Source organism: Eupeodes corollae, chromosome 2 (assembly GCF_945859685.1).
Source record: "Eupeodes corollae chromosome 2, idEupCoro1.1, whole genome shotgun sequence".
Taxonomy (NCBI): Eukaryota; Metazoa; Arthropoda; class Insecta; order Diptera; family Syrphidae; genus Eupeodes; species Eupeodes corollae.
The window spans coordinates 56,701,048-56,725,046 of record NC_079148.1 but is presented as its reverse complement, the minus strand read 5'-3'; the positions used below and the strand labels follow the sequence as shown (position 1 = coordinate 56,725,046).

Below are 23,999 nucleotides of genomic sequence, written 5' to 3'. Positions count from 1 at the left end.
GCGCACGCACCACAAAAGGGACTAGAGCTGCTCGCGAGCTCTACGAGCAGAAGAGGAGAGAGGAACACCGGCTTCTTAGATGGAAAAAAAGAGAGGATGAGAAGCGCGCGGTCGAGGAGATAGAGGAATGTCACAACAGGAATGAGGTTCGTAAATTTTACCAAAAGGTAAAAATAAACCTCCCAAGGGTACCAACCACAAACCGAAGCCTTTAAAGATGATCGAAGGAACATCGTAGTAGAACCGCAGTCGATGCTGAGAATATGGAAAGATCACTTCTCCAAATTATATAACGGCGATGACGAACCGAATTCCGCTGTAAGGGATATAGGACCACTCAACCTCGGCGACGCAGATCAACAATTCCGGCTACCCGACCTTGACGAAGTGAAGATAGCTATATCTAAACTTAAGTCAAACAAAGCTGCTGGAGCTGAAGGCATCGCTGCCGAACTATTCAAAGCAGCAGGCGATGACTTGGTAGGGAGCATGCACCAACTCATCTGCAAAATATGGTCGGAAGAAAGCATGCCCGATGAGTGGAATCTCAGCATAGTGTGCCCGATACATAAGAAAGGAGACATTAGTCTCCTTAACATTGCGTATAAGATCCTCTCTGCCGTATTATGTGAACGTCTGAAGCCATTCGTCAACAACCTGATTGGTCCTTATCAGTGTGGCTTCAGACCAGGAAAGTCCACTATCGACCAAATATTCACACTACGGCAGATCTTGGAAAAAACCCAGGAGCTTCAAATCGATACCCACCATCTCTTTATCGATTTTAAAGCCGCGTATGACAGCATCTATAGGGAAGAGCTCTACCGAGCAATGTCTAGTTTTGGCATCCCTGTCAAACTTATCCGTTTGTGCAGAATGACGATAGAGAATGCACGCTGCTTTATCAAGGTCGGAAAAGATCTTACCGATGCATTTGATGTTAAAAAAGGTTTTAGACAAGGCGATGCACTGTCATGCGACTTCTTCAACATCGTTCTGGAAAGAATTGTGCAAAACTCAAAGGTCAAAGGTCTATCCAATTATTCGGATACGCAGGTGATATTAACATAATTGGAAGATCAAAGCGTGATGTCAATGGAGCGTTTTTGAGCATTGCGACGGAAGCGAAGAAGATAGGTTTAGTGGTCAATGAGGGTAAGACCAAGTATATGCTTTCATCAAAAAAGGACACTGAACGTTACCATCTATAAGAAACTCATCATCCCGGTTCTCATTTATGGCGCTGAGGCCTGGACCCTGTCAAAGAAAGATGAGAGCGTCTTAGGATGCTTCGAGAGAAAAATTGTTCGGGTGATTTTTGGTCCCGTACGCATAGATGGGGAATGGAGGAGAAGATATAACGACGAACTCTACGGGCTGTACAGCGACACTGACCTAGTTAGCAGAATTAAAGTCCAACGGCTTAGATGGCTAGGTCATGTAGAGCGGATGGACATCAACGTTCCAGCCCGGAAGGTCTTCGAATCCAATTCCGAGGGACGGCGCAGTAGAGGAAGACCGCGACTCAGGTGGCGCACCCAGGTGGGAGAGGACCTCAACCAACTTAGCGTGCGAAACTGGAGACAGCTAGCTAGGGACCAAGCTGGCTGGAGACGCTTGTTGGATGAGGCCCAGGTCCGCCCCAGACTGTAGCGCCACCTTAAGTAAGTAAAAGCCTTCTCAAATCAAATGGGGTGGCGCAACAGTCCGTTGTGAACCAGGGCCTAGTGACTTACAACTCTCAACCATTCCTGTGTGCGAGTAATGTTGTCAGGAATGGAGGGGATCTACAATTTTTATGCCGAATCCGAACGGCTAGTTTGAGAAAGCACTTTTTCATGACAAGAATTACTCTTGAAGGAATTGTCAGTTCCTCGCAAGAGGTAGTACCCGCGAAAATTATTTTTTTTTTTTAAATTAAGGTGGCACAGGCAGGGATTGAACCCAAGACCCCTTGCATGACAGTCCAACGCACTAACCATCATGCCACGGGTACTACCATAAGCCTTCTAGAGCCCTCAAATTTGACATTCAATGAAATAAGAATGTCTGGAATTTTCAACTTTGGTCATTCAAAAACGCGTATTTACCAAAGCGGCCATTTAAAGTTTGAACATCGATTCTTGTACATAACTCTGTGTAAAATACCTATTAAACAAATATTGTTATATCAATAGAAAGGGGAGGATTCTTGGATTACTATATTCCAAGATAGGTGTAGGACGCGTATTTACAGAGATATGGGCATTTGAAGTTTAAACATTTTTATTTGTTCACAACTTTGTGTACAGCTGCACGTATACATAAATGGAAAGGAGAAGGTCCTGAGAACAAGATGCCGAAATTTAATCCCAAACTTTCAAGTCCAAATTATCGATCATCTCTTAGGGAGATGGCTACACAGTTCAACATTTTTTCCTGGGTGCCGGGCCATAGATACATTCCAGGAAATTGCAGAGCTGACGAAATTGCTAAAAGCGGAACAACTTTACCTCTGCTTGCTCACAATGCTAGCATAGGTATCCCCTTAGCTACATGTAAACTCATGCTAAAGAAATATACCATAGAGAAAACAAACTTCATTTGGAATAACACCACCACCTGTTTAGCGACAAAACTAATTTGGCCTAATCTTAGTGCCAGGCGCTCAAAACAATTAACAGGCCTATTACGGTTGTCAATTATCAATACGCTAGTTGACATTTTTCAATGAAATTGATGAATTGGTATTATCGTTGTCAGCAATCAAAATTTTTGATAAACTGTGAACGCTCTTCAGAAATCAGATCTATTGTAAATGATTCAAATTGACAGTCGTTGTATTATGGTTGTCAAAATATTTGTTGATTATCAAATTTAACATAGACACACCATATATATATGGTGTGTCTATGAAATTTACAGTCAATCACAAATTCCTTGTTGATAAAATATTTTACGGATCGCGAAAGCCAAAAGCATGTTTACTATTGTACTATTTTTCGGTGAAAATAAAATTGAAGAAGAAAATACTTTGGAGCAAGCAAAGATTCGAAGAAAACTACGCGATGCTTCAAATCCGATGGATTTGGCTGAACATTATGTATGTAGATAAAAGATCTTTTTTAGTTACATTACAAAATCTAATTTGGCTCACTTTTAGATTCATTCAAAACTTTAGACTTTCGAAAGAAGCCTTCCTTAATGTATTTTTAGATATCAACGACAAGTTAAAACCAACGAAAAGACAACAATCCATCCCAAACATACTAAAATTTGCAGCTGTCTTAAGATTCCTTGCGAAACGAAGCTACCAGTTGAGTGTTGGGAACGATTTTAACATTGGTATGGCGCAACCAACGGTTTCAGTTGTTTTGAAAGAAGTTTTAAATGTCTTGGAAACAAATATTTGTCATTTGTCGTCAAAAGTAAATAGGCACTATTCACAGTAGATTTGAACATTTTTATCTAACAGTAAAATAGCAATTTATTTGAAAATATTTTGTGTGAGTTAAAAAGTTACATTCAAAAAATTAGATTTGTGCAATAACCCTATGATCACCATCAATAGATTTTAGTTTATCATCTAGTTCCGCTATAACATTGTATGTTACAGTTTCTTTAATCTGAAAACGAAACAAACAAATATTTTCATTTCTAGCCTCATCTTGAATGTACATTACTTACCGCCATGATGAGTTCATAATTGGTATTTGTTGATTTAAAAGATAGAAATATATTTTGATTGACTTTTTGGGCCCAATCTCTAAGAGCAAAAATATCAGCTATTTCGTACTTAAAGTAATCAGCGTATCCGGCTTTTTTAAGTTCCTCGTTCGACCGAAAAAGTATGCAACTTATAAGAATCGACATCAACTGAAAAAGGAAATCAGCCTTGGCTGTTGTTTCTTTTTGGTTGAGCATTTGGCTGACGTCAACATCAGTAACTAGTTCTTCGATTGTGGAAAACTTAAATGGAAGAATATCAACTGTGTGTTTTTGGCCATGTTACTATGGAAAATATATATGTATATAATACCTACCGGATGGAAGCAGTACATATCGATTTTCTGGCCTAGCGTTTCAAAGAACATTGCCCATACCAGACACATCGCTATAGCATTGCCTGTGTCACTGGTGAAGCAAATGTTCTTGGAAAGGAACAGAAGATTTGATTTGGAGCGCACGTTTGCGTGTAACAATTTTGCTGCAACATGTAACTGTAAGGAATATTTATATTTTTAAATCAGAATCTTGATGATTTCATGTGACAAACAACTTACATGAAGTGGATCTAATGTGTTTGAATAACGAAAAGTTTTATGCAGCAACTCAGTTCGACTTTCAAAGTCTTGGAAGCTCCTGGACAATAAATATGTAATGCTACTTGCAACGAAAAGTGCCGTCAATTGATCATAGGTCAAGTCCTCGTTAAGCAATTTTTCAAGACTTTTACAAATCTAAAATATTTTTGTATTAATTATTTTAATCAACAAACTTTACGTTTTATATTATTTACATGAATTATTTTGTTCGAGGAGAGCTCTTGCGAAGAAAAACTTGTAATATCAAGTTTGTATATATTTGTAAGTGGGCAAGTTTCGAGGTAGTTCAATAAATCGGAGAGTTTCAGAGTTGATTCCTCCAATATTTCAAAGGTATCATCTTTATATTCGCTGGTTGAGATCATCTTTAAAAACTATTTTGTACTTTAGTTAAATTAAATTAAGTTAAATTATTCGAAAAAACGGAATTGCTGGTTTTTCTGTTGATTTGGTTAATACGAAAAATTCCAAAAACCAAAACAAATCAAATTTGACAGCTGGTTGCTAAAGAAAATGGATGCGTTCAGCGGTAGATTATAATACATATTTTTGTTTAAAGTGTACAGACGTGTTCTCAAATTGCCTTAAGAGAACTCACTGGGATAACCCATTTTTCTTTAAATAAACAACAAATCATCTATATTTCAATATTTTACAAAAAGTGAAAATCAATATTATAGAACTACATTAGGTACATTTTCGTGGCAAAATATCAGTGATAAAGAATGATTTTAACTTTTTTTTTTAATAGATATGTGCAAATAAATAATAACTATACCAATTTACGAGCGAGGAAACATTTATTTCTATTTTAAATTAATTTTCAAATTCACTTTTTTACATACAAAACACGCAAAAATGGTTGATTTTGACATTTCTTCTATGTTTGTTGTTTTGCAGTGTTGCCTTACTTGCTTTTTTTGTTGGGGATTTCTTTGATTTTAGTGCTCAAATGCAAAGAGTACTTTCCATATACCCAAACTCGCTCCCATCCCAAATCCTATAGTGATCCCAAGCAGGTTGGTTGCAGGGGCAACATGCCCCCTTACATTCCTAGCTGTTAGCACGCCGTGCTATCAATTTAAAAAAAAAACTTGTTTTAAGCTAAACAAATAAAGTAGGGTTAAGTCCGAAAAGGAAAATATTTGTTTCTATGACTTAAAGTTGTTTCCTCGTTTTAATATTTAAAACATGTTTTATTGAGACCCCTACCTAGCTGTAAACAGAAAGGAAATTTGTACTGCTGTAATGGAAAGTCGACCCGGTTTGCTCGAATCTCGAATATAGATGTTTGTACAATTGATAACTTTTGTGTATCTCGAAGGCATTATCGTAGAGTATGATAAGTAGTTTGTTGTTCCGGTACTACACGGTGCATGTATTTTATGTCCGGTTATGTCATTTTATTTGAATAGCCCATCAGTGATGCACTCGTTATTACACAAAGGCTTTTTTGGTCTTACAGTATTTTGCATTAACAGTTTATCTTTTATTTCAACTTTCGTTGATCACTTGGTGCTTCGTTGTGTGGTTTACTAAAAAATTAAAAAATTACAAAATTTTAACCTGGGAATGGTTTTAACAACTTTTTAGGTTCTGTGCCAATAATAGTCGAGCCTTTATCGACATACTTATTCAGGTCCTGTCATTATCTCCGTTCAAAAGATCTTACGACCGCAAACAAATTCTGATCGCAACATACTTTAATATTTGTTTGTACTTCGTTGTTAGTGAAATATTTTAATTTAAATTTCTTGTCATAGAAATTGTAACAAATAAACACTTCACCGTGCATCGTAACCATTTTACTTGTTTAGCCTACCTAAATCTTAACAATGATACAAACATTTTATGATTCTTATAAAAAAAATTTCTACGATGATAGGGCTTATCAGACTAACAAAATTAAAGAAATTTAATTGTAATTTATTTAAATTATAAGCTTTCTAAGAAAACACCGATTTTCCGAAAGCATTTTATTTGTCAGTGAGCTTTTGTTGTGAAGGCCCCTTCAAGCACAACAATAGCACAGTGAGTACCATCCTTCTTTTCCCATTTTTTCCTACAGTTGCACGGCATCGAATTGCATTGCTTTTTATAAGTAAAAGGCAGTACAAATTTTTGGTCATTTGGAAAAAATATGAGGAATTCTTCCTCTTCCTCGGTTCCGACGCTCATTGTCAATGACACTCCATTTGTTAGCACTTAAGAGAAAGCTAATCTCTTTGTTAGGCAGTTTGCCGCCAATTCAACGCTGCCAGTGAGTGTTATGACTCCGCCTGTACTACTACTGGAGAAAGTAAGATTATTGCACTTGATATTTCAAAAGCATTTGATAGGATTTGGCATCAGGCTCTCTTAAAGAAAATGCGTGGTTTCGGTTTTCACGAATCCCTGCTTCATTGGATTAGTAATTACCTCGAATCGTTCAATGAAAGTTGTATTGGATGGATTCAAGTCTGAAAACCATAAAATAAATGCTGGTGTGCCCCAGGGCTCTGTTTTATCTCCAACACTCTTTCTCATTTTTATTAATGATCTTCTGTCTGCAACATCTAATCCAATACATTGTTTCGCTGACGATAGTACTCTTAGCTTTTCATATTCGTTTTCAGACTCACATCCCTCTTCTTCGAATGTGGAACTGCAACGATAAAATATAATAAGCTCATTAAATTCCGATCTAAACAGCATTGTTCAATGGGGATTAAAAAACCGCGTGGAATTTAATGCTTCGAAAACCCAATGCTGCCTTGTATCGTTAAAGCGAGATATACCATCCTTGCCACTATCAATAGATGGCACTTGCATCGAGGGGACTGAACATCTCGATATTCTCGGCATGTGTATTCCCAACCACCTTTTGTGGAACGATGACATACGCGATGTCGCTAAAAATGCCGCAAGATGTTTGGGTTTTCTAAGGCGATGCAAGAAGTTTTTCTCCCTTTCTGATCTGGCTGTTCTTTACAAGACTTATAATATACGTCCAAAGCTTGAGTATAACTCCCTGGTGGATGGATGGTGCTCCTGCCACTTACTTAAACCTCTTGGATAGTATTGAACGTAGAGCATTTAGATTGATTGGTGATCATTTACATCACTTGAACATTGTCGAAATGTTTCTGGTCTCATCCTTTTTTACCGTTATTTTAATGGTTTATGCTCTAGTGAAATAGCCAGCTGCATTCCTCCCCTTAAACAGTTCAATCATAATACTCGCGCTTCTAGAAATGCTCAGTATACCCTCGAGCCCAACTTCGGTCGTACCGTCAAGTATAGAGATTCGTTCTTTAGCCGTGCTACGCGAATTTGGAATTATTTACCACACTCTGTCTTTCCCAGCCATTGCAATTTTCAGGAATTCAAAACTAATGTGAACGGACACCTCCTTTTAACCTTTCCTAGTGCTCCCACTGTGTCTGCATAATAAGGGTATTAATATCCCCTGCTGTATGTGCTTATTATAAACAAAATTTAAACTTATGGTGTATCAAAACATACGCTTTAAGGGCATGTCGCATGCAAAAAAATTGATTGGTGGTTTGCGCTTAGCTTTGTAGCGTTTACATTTTTTTAAATATTTAAACGAAATAAACGGGTTTTGATTGAAAATATATTGGGCTAAATATGTATAAAGGAATAAAAAATTAAAAAAATTTTTTTGTTCCTTAACAGCACTAGAATCACTAAAAAATCATTAAATTCAGGTAGTTACTTGCGAAAATCAATGGGGCAGTGTGTAAAATATAATTTTTTATTTTTTTTATATTTTTTTCCAAAAAACAATATATTTTTATAAATAGTATCGATTTTCTTTTTTTTTTAATTTATTTATTTATTCCAAGAAAAATTGTAGAAAACTATGAAAAATAAGGCAAATTTGCATTGTGGCATAGGTGCAATAGGTATTTGATAAAACTTCCAAAGTATAACAGCTAGCTAAGTCAATTTAACTTTTTTTCAAATTCTAAATATATGTTCAGATATTTGCTTTAAAATTTTTTTTTTAAAAAATAGTTATAGTAACTTTTTTAGACAAAAAATCCAAAATGCATTCTTTTTTTTCCAATATTTTTTGCGAATTCATGGGGCGAGCTGATTTTTTTTTTTTTAGTTTTAATTTTTTTTTAAAAAAAAAAGGACCATATATATTACTCTTACTATCGATTTTGAAGAAAAAAAATATTTGTCGCAACATAATTAAAAATGCATTTCAATATAACAACATTTGTGGTGCAATTGTGAGGGATTGGGAGTTTATATAATTGCAAAATATTTTTTTTATTTTTTTTTGGCATTTTGTTTATTCTATTTAAAAAAGTAAAAAGTTCTTGCGTCTACTGTTTATTTAATTTAATTTTTATAAAAGAGGTCTATTTTGCATTTTTTAACAACAAATTTCTTTGTAAACGCACACAATGAAGTTTCCAGTTCCCAAGAATGCCACTGCATCTCAGCGCTCAAGAAGAGAATTCTCTGCAAAAGAATTTCGCCGGCCCATCCTCTCTCAGATTTTTTTTTTGTTGTTGGTCTCATGGCTCATTTAGTTTTTGTATTCTTTGTTTTGCTTGCGGTATACAATAACAGAAAATACAACAAAAAAAGACTTTTCTTAGAAATTTTTTTTTATTTCTAGTATGTGGTATGATGTGAGGTCATGGACTCGTGATTTGGGTGTTACGTAGTCAATCGTATAAGCAGAATTTGATTTTTGGTTCAACTTTCGGCAAGTTTTGTGGTTGCACATTGTAGTGTAGGTATAAAAAAGGGTAAAGAGGTATTGTAGGTATCGTGAATTCGCTGTCATATATTTTGTTTTCTTGATTTTTTTTGCGTACTATCACTCCTGGGTATTGCATTTTTTTAACTTCCCATACGAAGTTATTATAATGGGTCCGATTTGTCAAATTGAAAATTTTGACATTTCTCGACGTTTCAAGGTCCCTAGAGTCGAAATAAAAGATTTTTAGAAAGATGTCTGTGCGTGCGTGTGTACGTACGTTCATACGTCCGTACGTTCGCGACGTTTTTTTCGTCGTCCATAGCTCAAGAACCAGAAGAGATATCGACTTCAAATAAATTTTGTTATACAGATAATATGGCAGAAAGATGCAGAAAGGGCTCTCAAGAATATTGCGTAGGTGGTTTTTTTTACCATAGCAGTTTGAAAAAAAGGTGAAAATTTTGGTTAACCTTAAATATCTTACGAACCAAAAACGCTAGAGACTTGAATTAAATTTTATATAATATATTGTAACGTGATCTCAAAGAAGTATATTTTTTGAAAAAAAATCTATTTAACGGTTTTTTTATAAATCAAAAAAAACTGAAACAAAATGTGTCACCTCCAAAATTTAACGACTTAAATATGATTTCATCTCCAAAACAATTTTGTGCAACGAAAAATAATGTTTTTGAAATTTGATAAAATTTTGAGAAAAATCGAATTGACAGTTTTTTTTATACAAAATAAAAATCTAAAAAAAAATTAATAAAAGTTGGTAAAAATTGAATATCGATTCAAATAGCTTTTCAAAAACTAAAAATGTTGGCTTCAGAGTTATTTTATTTTACAGAATATATTGTTTTCGATATTCAGTAATTTTTATATAAAAATCCAACAGTCCGTTTTTACATACAAAATAAAGTCTACAAAAAATAGTACGCAAATTTGGTAAAAATTGATACGAGTACTTATAGACAAACTTTTAAGCAAGATATATCGACAGACGGGTTGGGACGTTATCAGTGTGGGTCGCATTCCAGCATCGTTTTTAAGTATTTTTTCCGTGGCAAGTGGTTATTTTAACGTACACAATATTCAATCAAATAACGTTTAAACCATGCAAAGTGACAGCGAAATTCCATCAAGTAGGTAGGTGTATTACATACGCGTTGAAAAAAAAGAACATATATACCTACATAGCTATCTTCCTTATTTTATTTAACTTCTGCCTTTTCTTTTATCTAAGGAAAGCAGCTGAGGCTGGGATGCGACCCACACTGATAACTTCCCATCCGTCTGTCGATTTGTCTTGCTTAAAAGTTTGTCTATCAATTTTTAGCAAATTTGCGTTTTATTTTTTATGAAAAAACGGACTGTTGGATTTTTATATAAAAATCACTAAATATTGAAAACAATATTTTCTGTGAAATAAAAAAAGGTTTGAAGCCAATATTTTTAATTTTTGAAAAGCTATTTGAGTCGAAAGTAAATGTTTACCAAGTTTTAGTGTTGTTTTTTCTTAGAGTTTTATTTTTTGTAAAAAAAAACTGTCATTTCGAATAAAAATAAATAAAAACAATATTTCTTATAAGATAAAATTAGTTTGAAGCCAATATTTAAAATTTTTGAAGATATATTTGAGTCGAAAATCAATTTTTACCAACTTTTATACATTTTATTTTAGGTTTTTATTTTTTGTAAAAAAAACTGTCAATTCGATTTTTCTCAAAATTTTATCAGATGTCAAAAACATTATTCTTTGGTGCACAAAATAGTTTTGGAGATGAAATCATATTTTAGTCGTAAAATTTGGTAGGTGACACATTTTTTTCTCAGTTTTTTTTTGATTTATAAAAAAAACCGTTAAATAGATTTTTTTCAAAAAATATACTTCTTTGAGATCACGTTACAGTTTATTGTATAAAATTTAATTCAAGTCTCTAGCGTTTTGGGTTCGTAAGATATTGAGGGTTAACCAAAATTTTCACCTTTTTTTCAAACTGCTATGGTAAAAAAACCACCTACGCAATATTCTTGAGAGCCCTTTCTGCATCTTTCTGCCATATTATCTGTATAACAAAATTTATTTGAAGTCGATATCTCTTCTGGTTCTTGAGCTATGGAAGACGAAAAATTTCGCGAACGTACGGACGTACGGACGTACGAACGTACGTACACACGCACGCACAGACATCTTTTCTTTTATTTCATCTCTAGGGACCTTGAAACCTCGAGAAATGTCAAAATTTTCAATTTGACAAATCGGACCCATTACAATAACTTCCAATGGGAAGTTAAAAAATATTAAAATAAAAAAAGGGATTTTCAATAATTAGAAAATGTCGACCAAAAAAAGAAATTCAAGAAAAAAACATCTCCTTCGATAGCAAAATACCCACTTGCTTTATAAAATTCGAACCATATGCAAAAGACAACAACAAATCTACCTAACTAGCCATAGAAAAAAAAACCGGTTTATCATGCAACGTTGTTCTATTTCTTATTTCTTTGATTAGCTGCTTGTTCGGAAATATATCCCTCGCTCTGAGAGACAAAAAAGATCAAGAGGCAAAAATATAGAGTAATTGGAAATTCAAATTTTGAATTTGATAATGAAGAGAGTAACGATCTTTCACTAATACATTCAAGTACATTTACATGAGTTCTGAGTTCGCTTCTGCGGGAGACATACCCTTAATTTTTAACTGGTTTCACAATTTTTAAAAAAAAGTTTAAACATAATTATTATGTAAAAGAGAATGACCTTCAAAACGTTTGAAATCATCTCGAAAAGATCAAGGATCTATATAAGTCCTACCAATCACTTTAATAACTTCATTAAATATAATATCTTGGGCATATAGTAAGTAAGCAAGTCAAATTTGTTATATTTAATTGTAAAAAAATAGCTTATTTTAAACAACTTATTGTTTAGGATTTAACAATTTACTAGTTAGCAATTTGCTAATTTTTTAGTGATTTTCTAAGGTAGTCCAAACCAAAGACTTTTCTGTGAGTTCATTTTTATTTTTCAATAACAAAATCGTTCCACTTAAAGCTCTCCAATTTCTTTTCTTCCTGTGAGGTTTATTTTTATAAACTCTCAAATGTTTGATTAAAATCAGGAAATCCTTAATTTCAATTAGGACTTTATTGTCAAATGACAGAAATGTTCTCCTGTCTAAAATTTAAATGATGGAAACCAATAAATAAAAGCTAAAACTGGCAAATGTCTTAAATTAGCTATGGAACTTTGACACAATATCTCGGCAGCCTATTGTAATCATCAAGTGCGTCAAATTTTGTTTGCAAAATTGCGAACTATATGGAAAGATTATCACTATTTTTGAATTGAATATTATTAATAATTTTAATATTGTTAGTAAAGCGTGTACAGTTTCACTTGAGTAATGACAGCTTTAAAATTGACATATGCCCAAATAGCGAGGTATTCAAATCTCTTATTGAAAAATCCCATACTAAAAACCTTAATTTTAAAGACAACGTCTAGAACTTTCGTAGATCTTCAAAAATCTCAAGATGCAAATACGTTTGATGTTTGATTAGCCCTGTGGAATGTTTGTATTATAAATATCTGTATAAATACACTTAAAATATTCGATGAAAAAAGTGGTGATGTTCCATGTACATAACATTAGAATAGCAAGACCACGATCTGACCCACTTTTACGAAGTTCATAAAATCTGAATTTTTATGGAATTAAATATATAAAAAAAAACTCTTACAAGTTTTCGGGATTCAGAAAAGCGGGTGCGTAACTAAAAGTAATAAATGAAAAGGTATATATGTATATTAACAAACACTTTATTGAAGTGTATGCTCTTGTAAATTATGCACATAATTCAAAAGGTAAAATGAGGTGCAATCGCGTTCATTAAAACACTTGAATTTCAATTACACGCGTTTTGAGGTTTTGACTTGAACTTATTTAGTGAAAGTCAAATTTCAGTTTTACTTTTGTTATTGAACAGGAAGCATTGCGCGCATTACAACGTACAAAATTGTAATCTTTTAAACAAATTATTAATTTTTCAATTATTAAAATGGGTTTTAATATGTTGTTTTTAATGAATTAATTAAAAATTGAGTGATTAACTTTTAAAAATTTTAAAAATCTTAAAATTTCCAAAGAAAAACTTGTAAAAAAAGTGTGTTTTTTTCTTTTGAAAAAAAAAAATTAATGTTAATGGTTGTGTGTTTTTGAATGTATGAAAGGAAAACTAACATTTTAAATGTACAAATCTTAAAAGTTTTTAAATTCTCTACTATTTAAATTTCTAATAAGTTTTCTTAGAAGAGACCAAAAAATGATACAAAATTTATTGATAAACTATTAACTTCTCTAATAAAATTGTTTTCATCCCCCATTTTCCAAGTTTTAAGTGTTAATTAACAGATAATTTATTCTTGTACGTACTCATGTATTTTTAATATGCTAATTACCAATTTTCAAAGAATATCTCAAAAAATGAAAGGAAAGCAAATACAGAAATGCAAATACATTTGATGCCGATCAGGGGTTAATATTGAATAAAATTAATTATTTTGTCAACACATTCGTCACTTGAATAATATACAAATACAAACAAGATAAACACAGGAAAATAAAAAAATAGACTAATGTCATTCAATGAATTATAAGACCTTGTCGGTGCAAGGAAAGTTTTGAGTTTTGTAGCCCCAAACATTTTTTATAATGTTAAGGTCGGGTAAGAATCGTGGCCAGGGTTAGTAAGTGCACAATTCGAAGATCAATTCAAGAAGTTACGAGCTTAAGAGGTGTGGATAGGTGCGTTATTCTGCTGGAACTTCCATTGCAAGGACCCAACAATATCGTTTATTGCAAGGAAAGCCTTATTTAATTAGGCCATTGTATTCATACTACGAATAAGAGATTGGAATTCAATGGTGCCATAATACGTAATGGCTCCCCATATCATGACACCATCAACTCGGGTTTGCAGTTGATCAAAAGTTTAGTCTTCCTTTTGAAAATCGTGAAAATAAAAATCATAGCCATCGGAACCCTCCCCAAATTTAAATTTTGTTTTGAGGTGTTGCGTCTTCCTAAGTTCTTTAAGAAGCGTAATTTCGTAGTCTTGGATATTTTAAATGTTCAGCGTTAAAAATAATTCCTTGCACAATCCACACGCTTGCTTTGACACTGATTTTTATTTAAATTTGGCTTTAGAGTCGTGCGACTTGGAATATACTTCGCTTGACAGCTACTGTAATTACAGCAGTTAAATGAGCCTTTTTATATTTTTTTAGATAGTTATGCTCATTGTTTAAGAATAAGGAAATTATTTGCGATATTTGGCTGCCGCAATGAAATTCACTTAATTTTTGTCACATTTGACATAACAAACTTTAAGTTGGTGCTACAGTCCGGGGCGGACCTGGGTCTCAACCAACATGCGTCTCCAACCAGCTCGGTACCTAGCTAGCTGTCTCTAGTTTCGCACGCCAAGTTGGTTGAGGTCCTCTCCCATCTGGGTGCGCCACCTGAGTCGCAGCCTTCCTCTGCTGGTCCGCCGCTGTCCCTCGGGATTGGATTCGAAGACCTTCCGGGCTGGAACGTTGATGTCCATCCGCTCTACATGACCTAGCCATCTAAGCCGTTGGACTTTAATTTTGCTAACTAGGTCAGTGTCGCTGTACAGCCCGTACAGTTCGTCGTTATATCTTCTCCTCCATTCTCCATGTATGCGTACGGGACCAAAAATCACCCGAAGAATTTTTCTCTCGAAGCATCCTCAGACGCTCTCATCTTTCTTTGACAGGGTCCAGGCCTCAGCGCCATAAATGAGAACCGGGATGATGAGTGTCTTATAGATGGTGATTTTACATGCTCGAGAGAGGACTTTACTTCTCTTTTCTTCGTTTGATTTCAGCACTGGTGTCGTTGTCTGTATTAATAGCGGTGCCTAGGTAGACAAAATCCTTAACTACCTCAAAGTTATAGCTGTCCATGGTGACGTTTAGTCCAAGACGTCGTCGTTCAGTGTCCTTTTTTGATGTCAGCATATACTTGGTCTTGCCCTCATTGACCACTAAACCCATGTTCTTCGCTTCCGTCGCAATGCTCAAAAAGCTCCACTGACGTCACGCTTTGATCTTCCAATTATGTTAATATTACCTGCGTATCCGAGTAATTGGATAGACCTTTGACCTTTGAGTTTTGCACAATTCTTTCCAGAACGATGTTGAAGAAGTCGCATGACAGTGCATCGCCTTGTCTAAAACCTTTTTTGACATCATATGCATCGGTAAGATCTTTTTCGACCTTGATAGAGCAGCGTGCATTCTCCATGGTCATTCTGCACAAACGGATAAGTTTGACAGGGATGCCAAAACTAGACATTGCTCGGTAGAGCTCTTTCCTATAGATATTGTCATATGCGGCTTTAAAATCGATAAAGAGATTTGGGTATCGATTTGAAGCTCCTGGGTTTTTTCCAATATCTGCCGTAGTGTGAATATTTGGTCGATAGTGGTCTGAAGCCACACTTATAAGGACCAATCAGGTTGTTGACGAATGGCTTCAGACGTTAACATAATACGGCAGTGAGGATCTTATACGCAATGTTAAGGAGACTGATGCCTCTGTAGTTGGCGCAGTTTAGAGGGTATCCTTTTTTATGTATCGGGCACACTATGCTGAAATTCCACTCATCGGGCATGCTTTCTTCCGACCATATTTTGCAGATGAGTTGGTGCATGCTCCGTACCAAGTCATCGCCTGCTGCTTTGAATAGTTCGGCAGCGATGCCGTCAGCTCCAGCAGCTTTGTTTGACTTAAGTTTAGATATATCTATCTTCACTTCGTCAAGGTCGGGCAGGCGGAATTGTTGATCTGCGTCGTCGAGGTTGAGTGGTTCTATCTCCCTTACAGCGGAATTCGGTTCGTCATCGCCGTTATATAATTTGGAGAAGTGATCTTTTCATATTCTCAGCATCGACTGCGGTTCTTCTACGATGTTCCCCTGATCGTCTTTACAGGCTTCGATTCGTGGCTGGTGTTCTTGGAAAGTTTTTTTACCTTTTGGTAAAATTTACGAACCTCAATATTGTTATGACATCCCTCTATCTCCTCGATCGCGCGCTTCCCATGCTCTGTTTTTTTTCGTCTAAGAAGCCGGTATCCTCTCTCCTCTTCTGCTCGTAGAGCTCGCGAGCAGCTCCAGTCCTTTTGTGCAGCGCCGTTTTGTATGCCTCTTGTTTCGCTGCGTGCGCTTGCTGGCATACGTCGTCAAACCAGGGGTTTCGCTGTGGTGGCCGTGTGAAACCTAGCACTTCAGAGGCGGCATCTCTGATGGCTGCAAGGCAGTATTGCCTTAAGAGGTTATTAGAGACTCGATCGGAAAAGAACATGTCAGTCTCTTGCGATTGTAGCCGTCTAACGTCGAATCTTCTCACAGTAATTCCTTGTTTTGGCTTGGATCGGGATATCCGTAGCCGTACCTTGGCTACAACGAGGTAGTGGTCCGAGTCAATGTTGGCCTCTCGGAATGTTCGGATATCCTGGATACTGGAGAAGTGTCGTGCGTCAATCGCAATGTGGTCAATCTGGTTGACGGTTGATTGATCAGAAGATTTCCATGTCCCCTTGTGGATATTAAGATGCGTGAACTGCGTAGTAGCAACCAGAACGTCTCGCCTCGCAGCGAAATCGACCAGCCTGAATACGTTGTCGGAGGTAGTGTCGTGCAGGCTGTATCTCCCGATTATGCCACCAAAGATGTCTTCTCTTCCTAGCTTGGCATTAAAATCTCCTAAGACAATTATAATGTCATAGCCAGGGCACTGCTCATATGTCTTGTCCAAGAGCTCGAAGAATATGTCTTTGGTGTCTTCATCTTTCTCCTCTGTTGGGGCATGCGCGCATATTAGGCTTATGTTGGCCTTGATGCGGATTGTCGTGATGCTCTCGCTCACACTGTTGAAACTTAAGACTTTTTGCCTGAGCCTAGTTCCAACAACAAATCCACACCCAAATAGACGCTGTCTTTGTTCTCGGTAGCAGTCGCCGTAGTAGATATCGCAGTCTTTTAGTTTGCGTTTGCCCGGTCCATCCCATCGCACTTCTTGGATGGCTGTAATATCTGCCTTGCAGCAGTTTAGGGCTTCCGCTAATTGTTCGGCTGCATGTGGTCTGTTAAGGGACCTAACATTCCACGTACATATCCGAAGTTCGTTGTCCTTATTTCGTTTGCGTGGGTTGTCAACAGTGAATCCGTCCGTATCCGAGGCTTGTTGGTGCTTCGAAACTAAAGGTATTTTTTACGTGGCCAGAAAGTCACCCCGACGGCACAACCCCCAACCTGGAGGGCCAGATCCTTAGTATAACTCCAAGGAAGGGGAGCCGGATAAACCGCTCCTTACAGGCCTCGGCTCCGAATATGTCGAAAAAGCCCCATAAGGTGTTCACTAAGTAGTTCAACCTTACTGGAACTGTAGATGCAACGGTTGATTCCATCTCGAGAATTCGTCCGCTGCCGCCTGGATAGGGAGAGGTGCCTTAGTGGAAACACCTCTCCCCCCTCTCTCGTTTGCTGCCCCCAACAACTTTCCACTGGGGTTGGAACCCAATCTCCAGTTGAGGTACTAGGCACCCGATGTTCACCGCGGGGAGGTGAGAGTAGGAGTTGATAGACAGAGGTGGGTTTTGAGAAAAACCTGTGGACGCTTGTGTCCTCTTGAATGCACATGTCTACCATTTGAACATCTTTGACATAACAAAGCAAAAGAAAATAACGGTTCATTGCCAGAACTCTTGTTAATTTTTAGTGGAAATGGAGGAAAATACAAAAAAAGATTAAAAGATTAAGCAGGATACACATTTAAAGTTCCGAGATATATAAATTTACACTGAAGGCTTAATCGGATTTTGGAAAATGTACATATATTTTGAGTTCTTATAATCACAGTAACCCAATTGAGAGTATATTAAACGGTTTTTTTTTTTAAGAAAGTATTATACATTATGTAATAAAACTTTTCATTTATTTGACTTACATTTTTTTAAATGAAACATTTCCCAAGAACCAAGAATTCATAATATAGGAAAATATGATTGATAACTGTGTGTATATATGTAGGAACAAAACATTCTTAGAAAACTCGAAAAATATTGGTAAACACGGGCGCAAGTTCCTTCTAATGTTACTAATCATATACATATATATATATTCCGTACTAACCAAATATATGAATATAAAAATAAAATAAAATTAAAATTAAAACTAACCATCGAAAATGATAGTTTTGAATTGTTTGTTTTGTATTTTTCAGTTAAGTAAAATGAATGACCGGATCTCAATACCGGAATTTTTCACCGGACGTGAAATTTTCATAACAGGCGGTTCAGGATTTTTAGGGAAAGCTCTGATTGAAAAACTTCTACGTTCTTGTTCAACATTAGATAGAATTTATGTTTTGATTCGTGGAAAGAAGGGCAAAACTGCTGAAGAACGACTTAAGGAAATACTTAATTCAGAATTTTTTAATAAAGTTCGAGAAAAGAGTGATTTGTTATTGAATAAGGTCACGGCCATTGACGGTGATGTTATGCTCCCTGGTCTAGGAATAAGCTCCTCCAATAAACAGCTTTTGATGGATGTATCAATTGTTATTCATTCTGCCGCTAGTGTAAAGTAAGTTTTTTTCAAATAATTAAATACACTTTTTTTCTACTACTTTCACGTTTTTGTTTAAAGGTTTGATGATCCTTTAAAGGAGGCGATTTTAATGAACGCTCGCGGAACATTGGAAACTCTTAAGCTATCCGAGGGTCTTAAGAAACTTAAAGCATTTATGCATATATCCACAACTTATTCAAATCCCGACAAACATGTAGTGGAAGAAGAGGTGAGTGAAATTGTTAAAATTCCAATAATTTTAGGAAAATATTGAAATTTAAGAATACTCATTCATAAGGTCCAAGAATTTAATTTACCTAAGATTCACTAGGAAATATGTTTATTTAAAAAATTGCAATATCATTTTTATGATTAATTTTTAATTTCAGCTTTACCCAGCAAAAGTAAATTGGAGGACAGCAATTGACATGGCTGAAAAATATAGCACAGAAATGCTTAATATTTTTAATCTTAAGTAATGTTTGAAATTCAAAAAAAATTGAAAATTTAATTTTTTCTTATTCATATTCATTTTTAGGTACAGTGGTTTTCAGCCTAATACTTATACTTTTACAAAAGGCTTAGCAGAGCAAATAGTTAACGACTATAAAGATAAATTACCAGTTTTAATTTACAGGCCATCTATTGGTGAGTATAAAATATCTTTAATTTATTCTTTATTATCATCTCCATACAATGGCGGATCCAAGGGGGGGGTCGTAGTGGTCATGACCCCCCCTGGGAGATAATTTGTTTGCCTTTTCGTAGGAATTCCCTTCAATTCAAAACAAATCGTATTGCGTTAATGGGTATGACCCCTATTATATTTTGAATTATTTATTTTTTGTATATGAAAACAACATTTGTATTTTACTTCCTTAAACTTCCTTAAACTAAAAGTACTACTTTTGACTGAAGATTGGACCAGGAACATAATATGAATCGGATATTCAGCCCTATTCAAAAAACACTGCACAAATTCATCAACTTTTGACCAATTGACGATCCAGGGGGGGGTCATATGAGCCAAAAAGCTTATACAGTTAAGTTGTACAAGTAAAGATTTCATTTAAAGATTTATTAGTGATTTAACGACATTCACAAAAAAGTGATTTGCTGTCAAAAACAACTCAAATTGTGATTTTCGCTCAATTTAGAACTTTAAAAAACTTTAGTCATGCTTTAAATTATTTTCATAAAATTTGTTTCTAAGAAAAAGAGCAAGTATTCAGGTTCTTAAGATGAAACCTTGAATAAGAGATCATCAATATTATATTAAGTTGCCTTTGAATTCCTTAAATTAGCCTTCAATTTATTATTACATTTTTCTGACACACATAAATAGTGATTATTGAAGTGATTTTTACTGCGACATATAGGAACTTAAAGCAAGTTTTGCATTAGTAAACAATTTCAAACTAGAATTTTTAATCAAATATGACATCACGACAAAAATCGATATCTCAGAAAGGGGACAACATTTTTTACGAAATTTTAATTTGAAATGTTCATAAGCTCTTTATTTTGTGCTTAAACTAAAAATATTTTTAAGACAAAATTTAAAATGATTTTCGAAAAAATCAAGTGACACTTTTGTTAAATTAATAGCTAAGTGAAAAACATAATAAACGTTTCATATCGATTGATATAAAAGCTTTGAAACATGTAATTTGTGACTTTTCTTCCCAACTTATTTGTTTACTTACCTAACTTTGTTTTAATTTATTTTTTTTTAGATAAATTATGTTCTTAAATACAACTATTTCCTTAAATTCAAGAACCAAACCTTTTTGTCTTTACAATTTTTAAGTTTTGTTGACGCCTTTATAAAATCCAAATACGAGTAAGCAGATTGATAACGATAGTAATAAAAGACTCCCGGAAATTGAGTTCGAAAAAACTACGTCAAAAAAAGCCCGACATTTTTACATATCAGATCCTCTCTCATTTTCTGGATTTTCAAAGTTTTGCAGCGTTCTTCGCATTAATAGAAATGAAAACAAGAAAAGTGTGTTTTGTTTTTGGAAAAAAGCAACGTTTCAAAACAATTTCCTACATTTCTGCGCGAAATGTACCAACAACCATCTAAGCTATTGTTTTTTAGCTCCTAAATATGGCATATTTAGACTAGTGTTCGAATCTTAGAATGCTTTTATATGAGTCATCCAAATTAAATAGTTGGACCATAATTTGCTGGACAACAGTGTTCTAAATAATTTGATAACTAAAGTTGTCATTTTAGCAATTATTACATTTTGTTAGCATCCTTTACAAAACATTAGAGAACATTTTTAAGCGGTGAGTAAAAACTCATCTAAGTGTGTGACCCTGATGAAAAGTCTGGATCCGCCCTTGTCTCCATATGAATATTCTATGGCACCTACACATACATTATATTCAAGTCTTATAATTGCGTTAAATATGCGACTATTTTCAGAAAGCTTAGTTTTCTTTTTAATTTTAACAGCTGTGAAAAAAGTAAGATAGTGTACCAGCCTTTATTCAGCCTTTATTTAACGTTGCTTAAATTCATAAAAATGCTTTTGCTTCATATAGTGACAGCAGAAAACACTTTTAGCTTTGAACGTATCTATACAACGTTACTAAAACTTTATAAGGAATTGTTTGATGTTTAGAGGCATTATAACTTTATGCAGCATTTATTTAATTAAAATTGGGATACACTATATACAAGTCTTAATATTTTTTAGTTGTCTCATCAGTCGAAGAGCCTGTACCAGGTTGGATAGATAACTTTAATGGTCCTGTTGGAATGTTCATAGCTAGTGGTATAGGTAACACATTTACCAACTTTACTCATTTTTAATGATAAAATTAAAGAATCCTTTTTTATTTTTAAGGAATCCTTCGAACAGCCCATGGTGATCCTAATGTTTGCCTCGATTATATGCCAGTTGATGTAGCTGTCAAAGCTTTAATAGTAGCCGTCTATAAGAAATGCCTCGAAAAGCATAGGTGTGTATTGGCTTGAAAAGTGTTTATTTCATAAATAAGAAAACAATAAAAATGATTCTTTCTATTTATTCAAGCCCACACGATTTGGTTGTGTACAATTGTTCAACGGCAACAATACGTCCAGTTTCAACAGGTCAAATCATCGAAATGGCTAAAGTTTTAATCAAAGACAATCCAATGGAGCAAACATTTTGGGTACCTGGAGGAGGCATTACTAGATATAAATACTGGTACTATTTTCGCGTAAGTAAAAACTTATATCTTCCAAGAAATTAAATATCTTTATCTTCATTTTTTTTTTAGTTTATGACATTGCATGTTCTTTTTGCAATTTTGGCTGACACTATACTTCGGATCTCTAACAATAGACCATTGTAAGAATTGTTTCTATATTTTCTAGTGCTTCAATACAATTTATATGAGATAAATCTAACTTTAATACAAATATTTTCAAGAGATATTTTTGAAAACAAAAATCATCATCAATCAAGATTTAATTAGTTAGTTGTCTTATTAATTTACCTTTGGATTAAGTGTATAACTTGCATTGAACACTAGCCATAGATTGTTTTATATAGTTTAAATTTAATTTTGTTTTATTAGCTTCCTTAAACTACAACGTAAGATTTTCGCTGCCAACAATGCACTTCATTATTTCAACGTAACGCAATGGTCTTTTCAAAATGAAAAATTTTACGAATTGGACAAATATATTATTCCCAGTGACAAGTAAGTTTGATTTGCTAAACATATTAATTATAACAAAGTTAAAACAATCCCTCTCTTTCCTTTTTTCCCTTAGAACAAGTTTTGCCTTTCAACACTACACAAACATTGAAATTGAACCATTTTTCAAAAATGCCCTGGTTGGAGCTAAGTACTTCTTGCTAAAAATGCCATTAAAATCAACAAAGTGGGCGAAGATAAAATTCCGAATCCTTACCGTTTTAAACTTTTTCATTCAACTCATATTTTGGATGTTTGTTCTCAAGATAGTAATTAGTCGCATGTTCTTTACGACAGATTCATGATAAATAATAAATGTTTGTACTTCAAAACAATATTATTTTTGTATTTTTTATTTTGTAACCCATTTGCGTAGTAGACGTTCTACCTTAAGCCTAGTAAGCAGCTGAAGTGAAACAAATTTTTTCGGCGGTTTCACAGCGGAAAAATATTTGTGGAGAGTTCTGTCAGCTGTCTAAAACAATTGACAAGTTCTGACAGTCAGCTGCTGGTAAACATAAGTGAAAAAGAATTCTATTTATTAACATTTTGCTAAGCAGTACATGGTTTTTTTATTTCTGCAGCTATATTACTCCAAAGGCTGGCAACGGCTGAATTATTTTTGTGAAGCCTATGCTCCAACTTCCAAATAGCTTCACTGGCTTCGACGAACGAAGCCAGTTTCTTTTTTTCCTTCGAAAAGAAATCAATTTTTTTTTTTCGATTTATTTTTTGGAAGTTGAAGTTCACTTCTCGTCTTCATCACTTCTTGCACATACCAATAACATCTTCAACATCCTGAGTTACCGATTCAGAAATGTATTATTGGAACACATTAGAAAAATCCATTTTATTTTAAATTTTAAATCAAAAATAAATAAAAGTCAAAACATGGAAAGCCACGAGTAAACAATTTTTTTTTGTCAATACAAAATTAAACGTCAAAATTTCGCAAGCAATTAATATGCCGGGAAATTAAATTGAGAACGAAAAAATGGAGAATTATACTAAGAAATCTAGTACAGCTATCAACTAGAATGACATATTTTGTAGTTCAGCAGCGTACTGAAAAACGAAAAGCACTGCGAAATTTTTCGTTTATGATTTCGTCATGTCGTTTTTGTATTGGAATTTTCGTTTCGCATCAGCAGCATAGTAGGCTTTAAACGTAAGATAAATTAATTTCTAGCACTGAATGCAGTCTTACTTCACCGAACACACTTCTCCATCTAGCTCGGTTCCTAGCTAGATGTCTCCAGTTACACGCTCCAAGTTGGGTGAGGTCACTTTCCACTTGTGCGCGAAACCTGATCCAAGGTCTTCCTCTACTGCGCTGTTCTGTGGGTGTGGATTAGAAGACTTTTCGGGCCGGAGCATTGGTTTCCATGCGCTCTACCTGACCCAATTATAATTACTGGCATATGCTGATGACATTGACATAATCGGAAGAACTCAGCGTGATGTCAATGAGGCTTTTGTGAGTATTGAGGCAGAGGCGGAAAAAATGGGTTTAACGGTTAATGAGGGCAAAACAAAGTACATGCTGTCGTCAAGAAAGGACATACAGTACGTACGCAGAAAACAACACCAGCGGTGAGATC

The 23,999-nt window shown here is 34.8% G+C and overlaps 2 protein-coding genes across 2 annotated transcripts; one reads left to right on the top strand and one right to left on the bottom strand.

Annotated features, from left to right (window-relative positions):
* Nucleotides 1-3,446: 3,446 nt before the first annotated feature.
* On the bottom strand, nucleotides 3,447-4,796 carry LOC129946170 (uncharacterized). Its single transcript, XM_056056253.1, has 5 exons — nucleotides 4,499-4,796; nucleotides 4,263-4,439; nucleotides 4,023-4,199; nucleotides 3,667-3,948; nucleotides 3,447-3,605 (listed from the first exon to the last, which is right to left on the bottom strand). The coding sequence occupies exons 1-5, from the start codon at nucleotides 4,667-4,669 to the stop codon at nucleotides 3,513-3,515; spliced, it is 900 nt and encodes a 299-aa protein (XP_055912228.1). The 5' UTR covers nucleotides 4,670-4,796; the 3' UTR covers nucleotides 3,447-3,512.
* An 8,170-nt stretch (nucleotides 4,797-12,966) lies between these two features.
* Nucleotides 12,967-22,735, top strand: LOC129946219 (fatty acyl-CoA reductase 1-like). Its single transcript, XM_056056335.1, has 11 exons — nucleotides 12,967-13,058; nucleotides 18,350-18,711; nucleotides 18,775-18,925; nucleotides 19,086-19,171; nucleotides 19,235-19,344; nucleotides 21,408-21,491; nucleotides 21,558-21,672; nucleotides 21,747-21,915; nucleotides 21,976-22,046; nucleotides 22,276-22,401; nucleotides 22,475-22,735. Exons 2-11 carry the CDS (start codon nucleotides 18,359-18,361, stop codon nucleotides 22,701-22,703), a joined length of 1,494 nt encoding a protein of 497 aa, XP_055912310.1. The 5' UTR covers nucleotides 12,967-13,058; nucleotides 18,350-18,358; the 3' UTR covers nucleotides 22,704-22,735.
* Nucleotides 22,736-23,999: the final 1,264 nt, after the last annotated feature.

Coding starts and splice junctions, on each gene's coding strand:
- LOC129946170 (XM_056056253.1), bottom strand. CDS start 4,669: ATGATCTCAACCAGCGAATATAAAGATGATACCTTTGAAATATTGGAG. Junction 3,949..4,022: donor ATATGTACTGCTTCCATCCG/GTAGGTATTATA, acceptor CTTCCATTTAAG/TTTTCCACAATCGAAGAACT. Junction 3,606..3,666: donor ATTATGAACTCATCATGGCG/GTAAGTAATGTA, acceptor TTTCGTTTTCAG/ATTAAAGAAACTGTAACATA.
- LOC129946219 (XM_056056335.1), top strand. CDS start 18,359: ATGAATGACCGGATCTCAATACCGGAATTTTTCACCGGACGTGAAATT. Junction 19,172..19,234: donor CTTAATATTTTTAATCTTAA/GTAATGTTTGAA, acceptor ATTCATTTTTAG/GTACAGTGGTTTTCAGCCTA. Junction 21,492..21,557: donor GTTCATAGCTAGTGGTATAG/GTAACACATTTA, acceptor TTTATTTTTAAG/GAATCCTTCGAACAGCCCAT.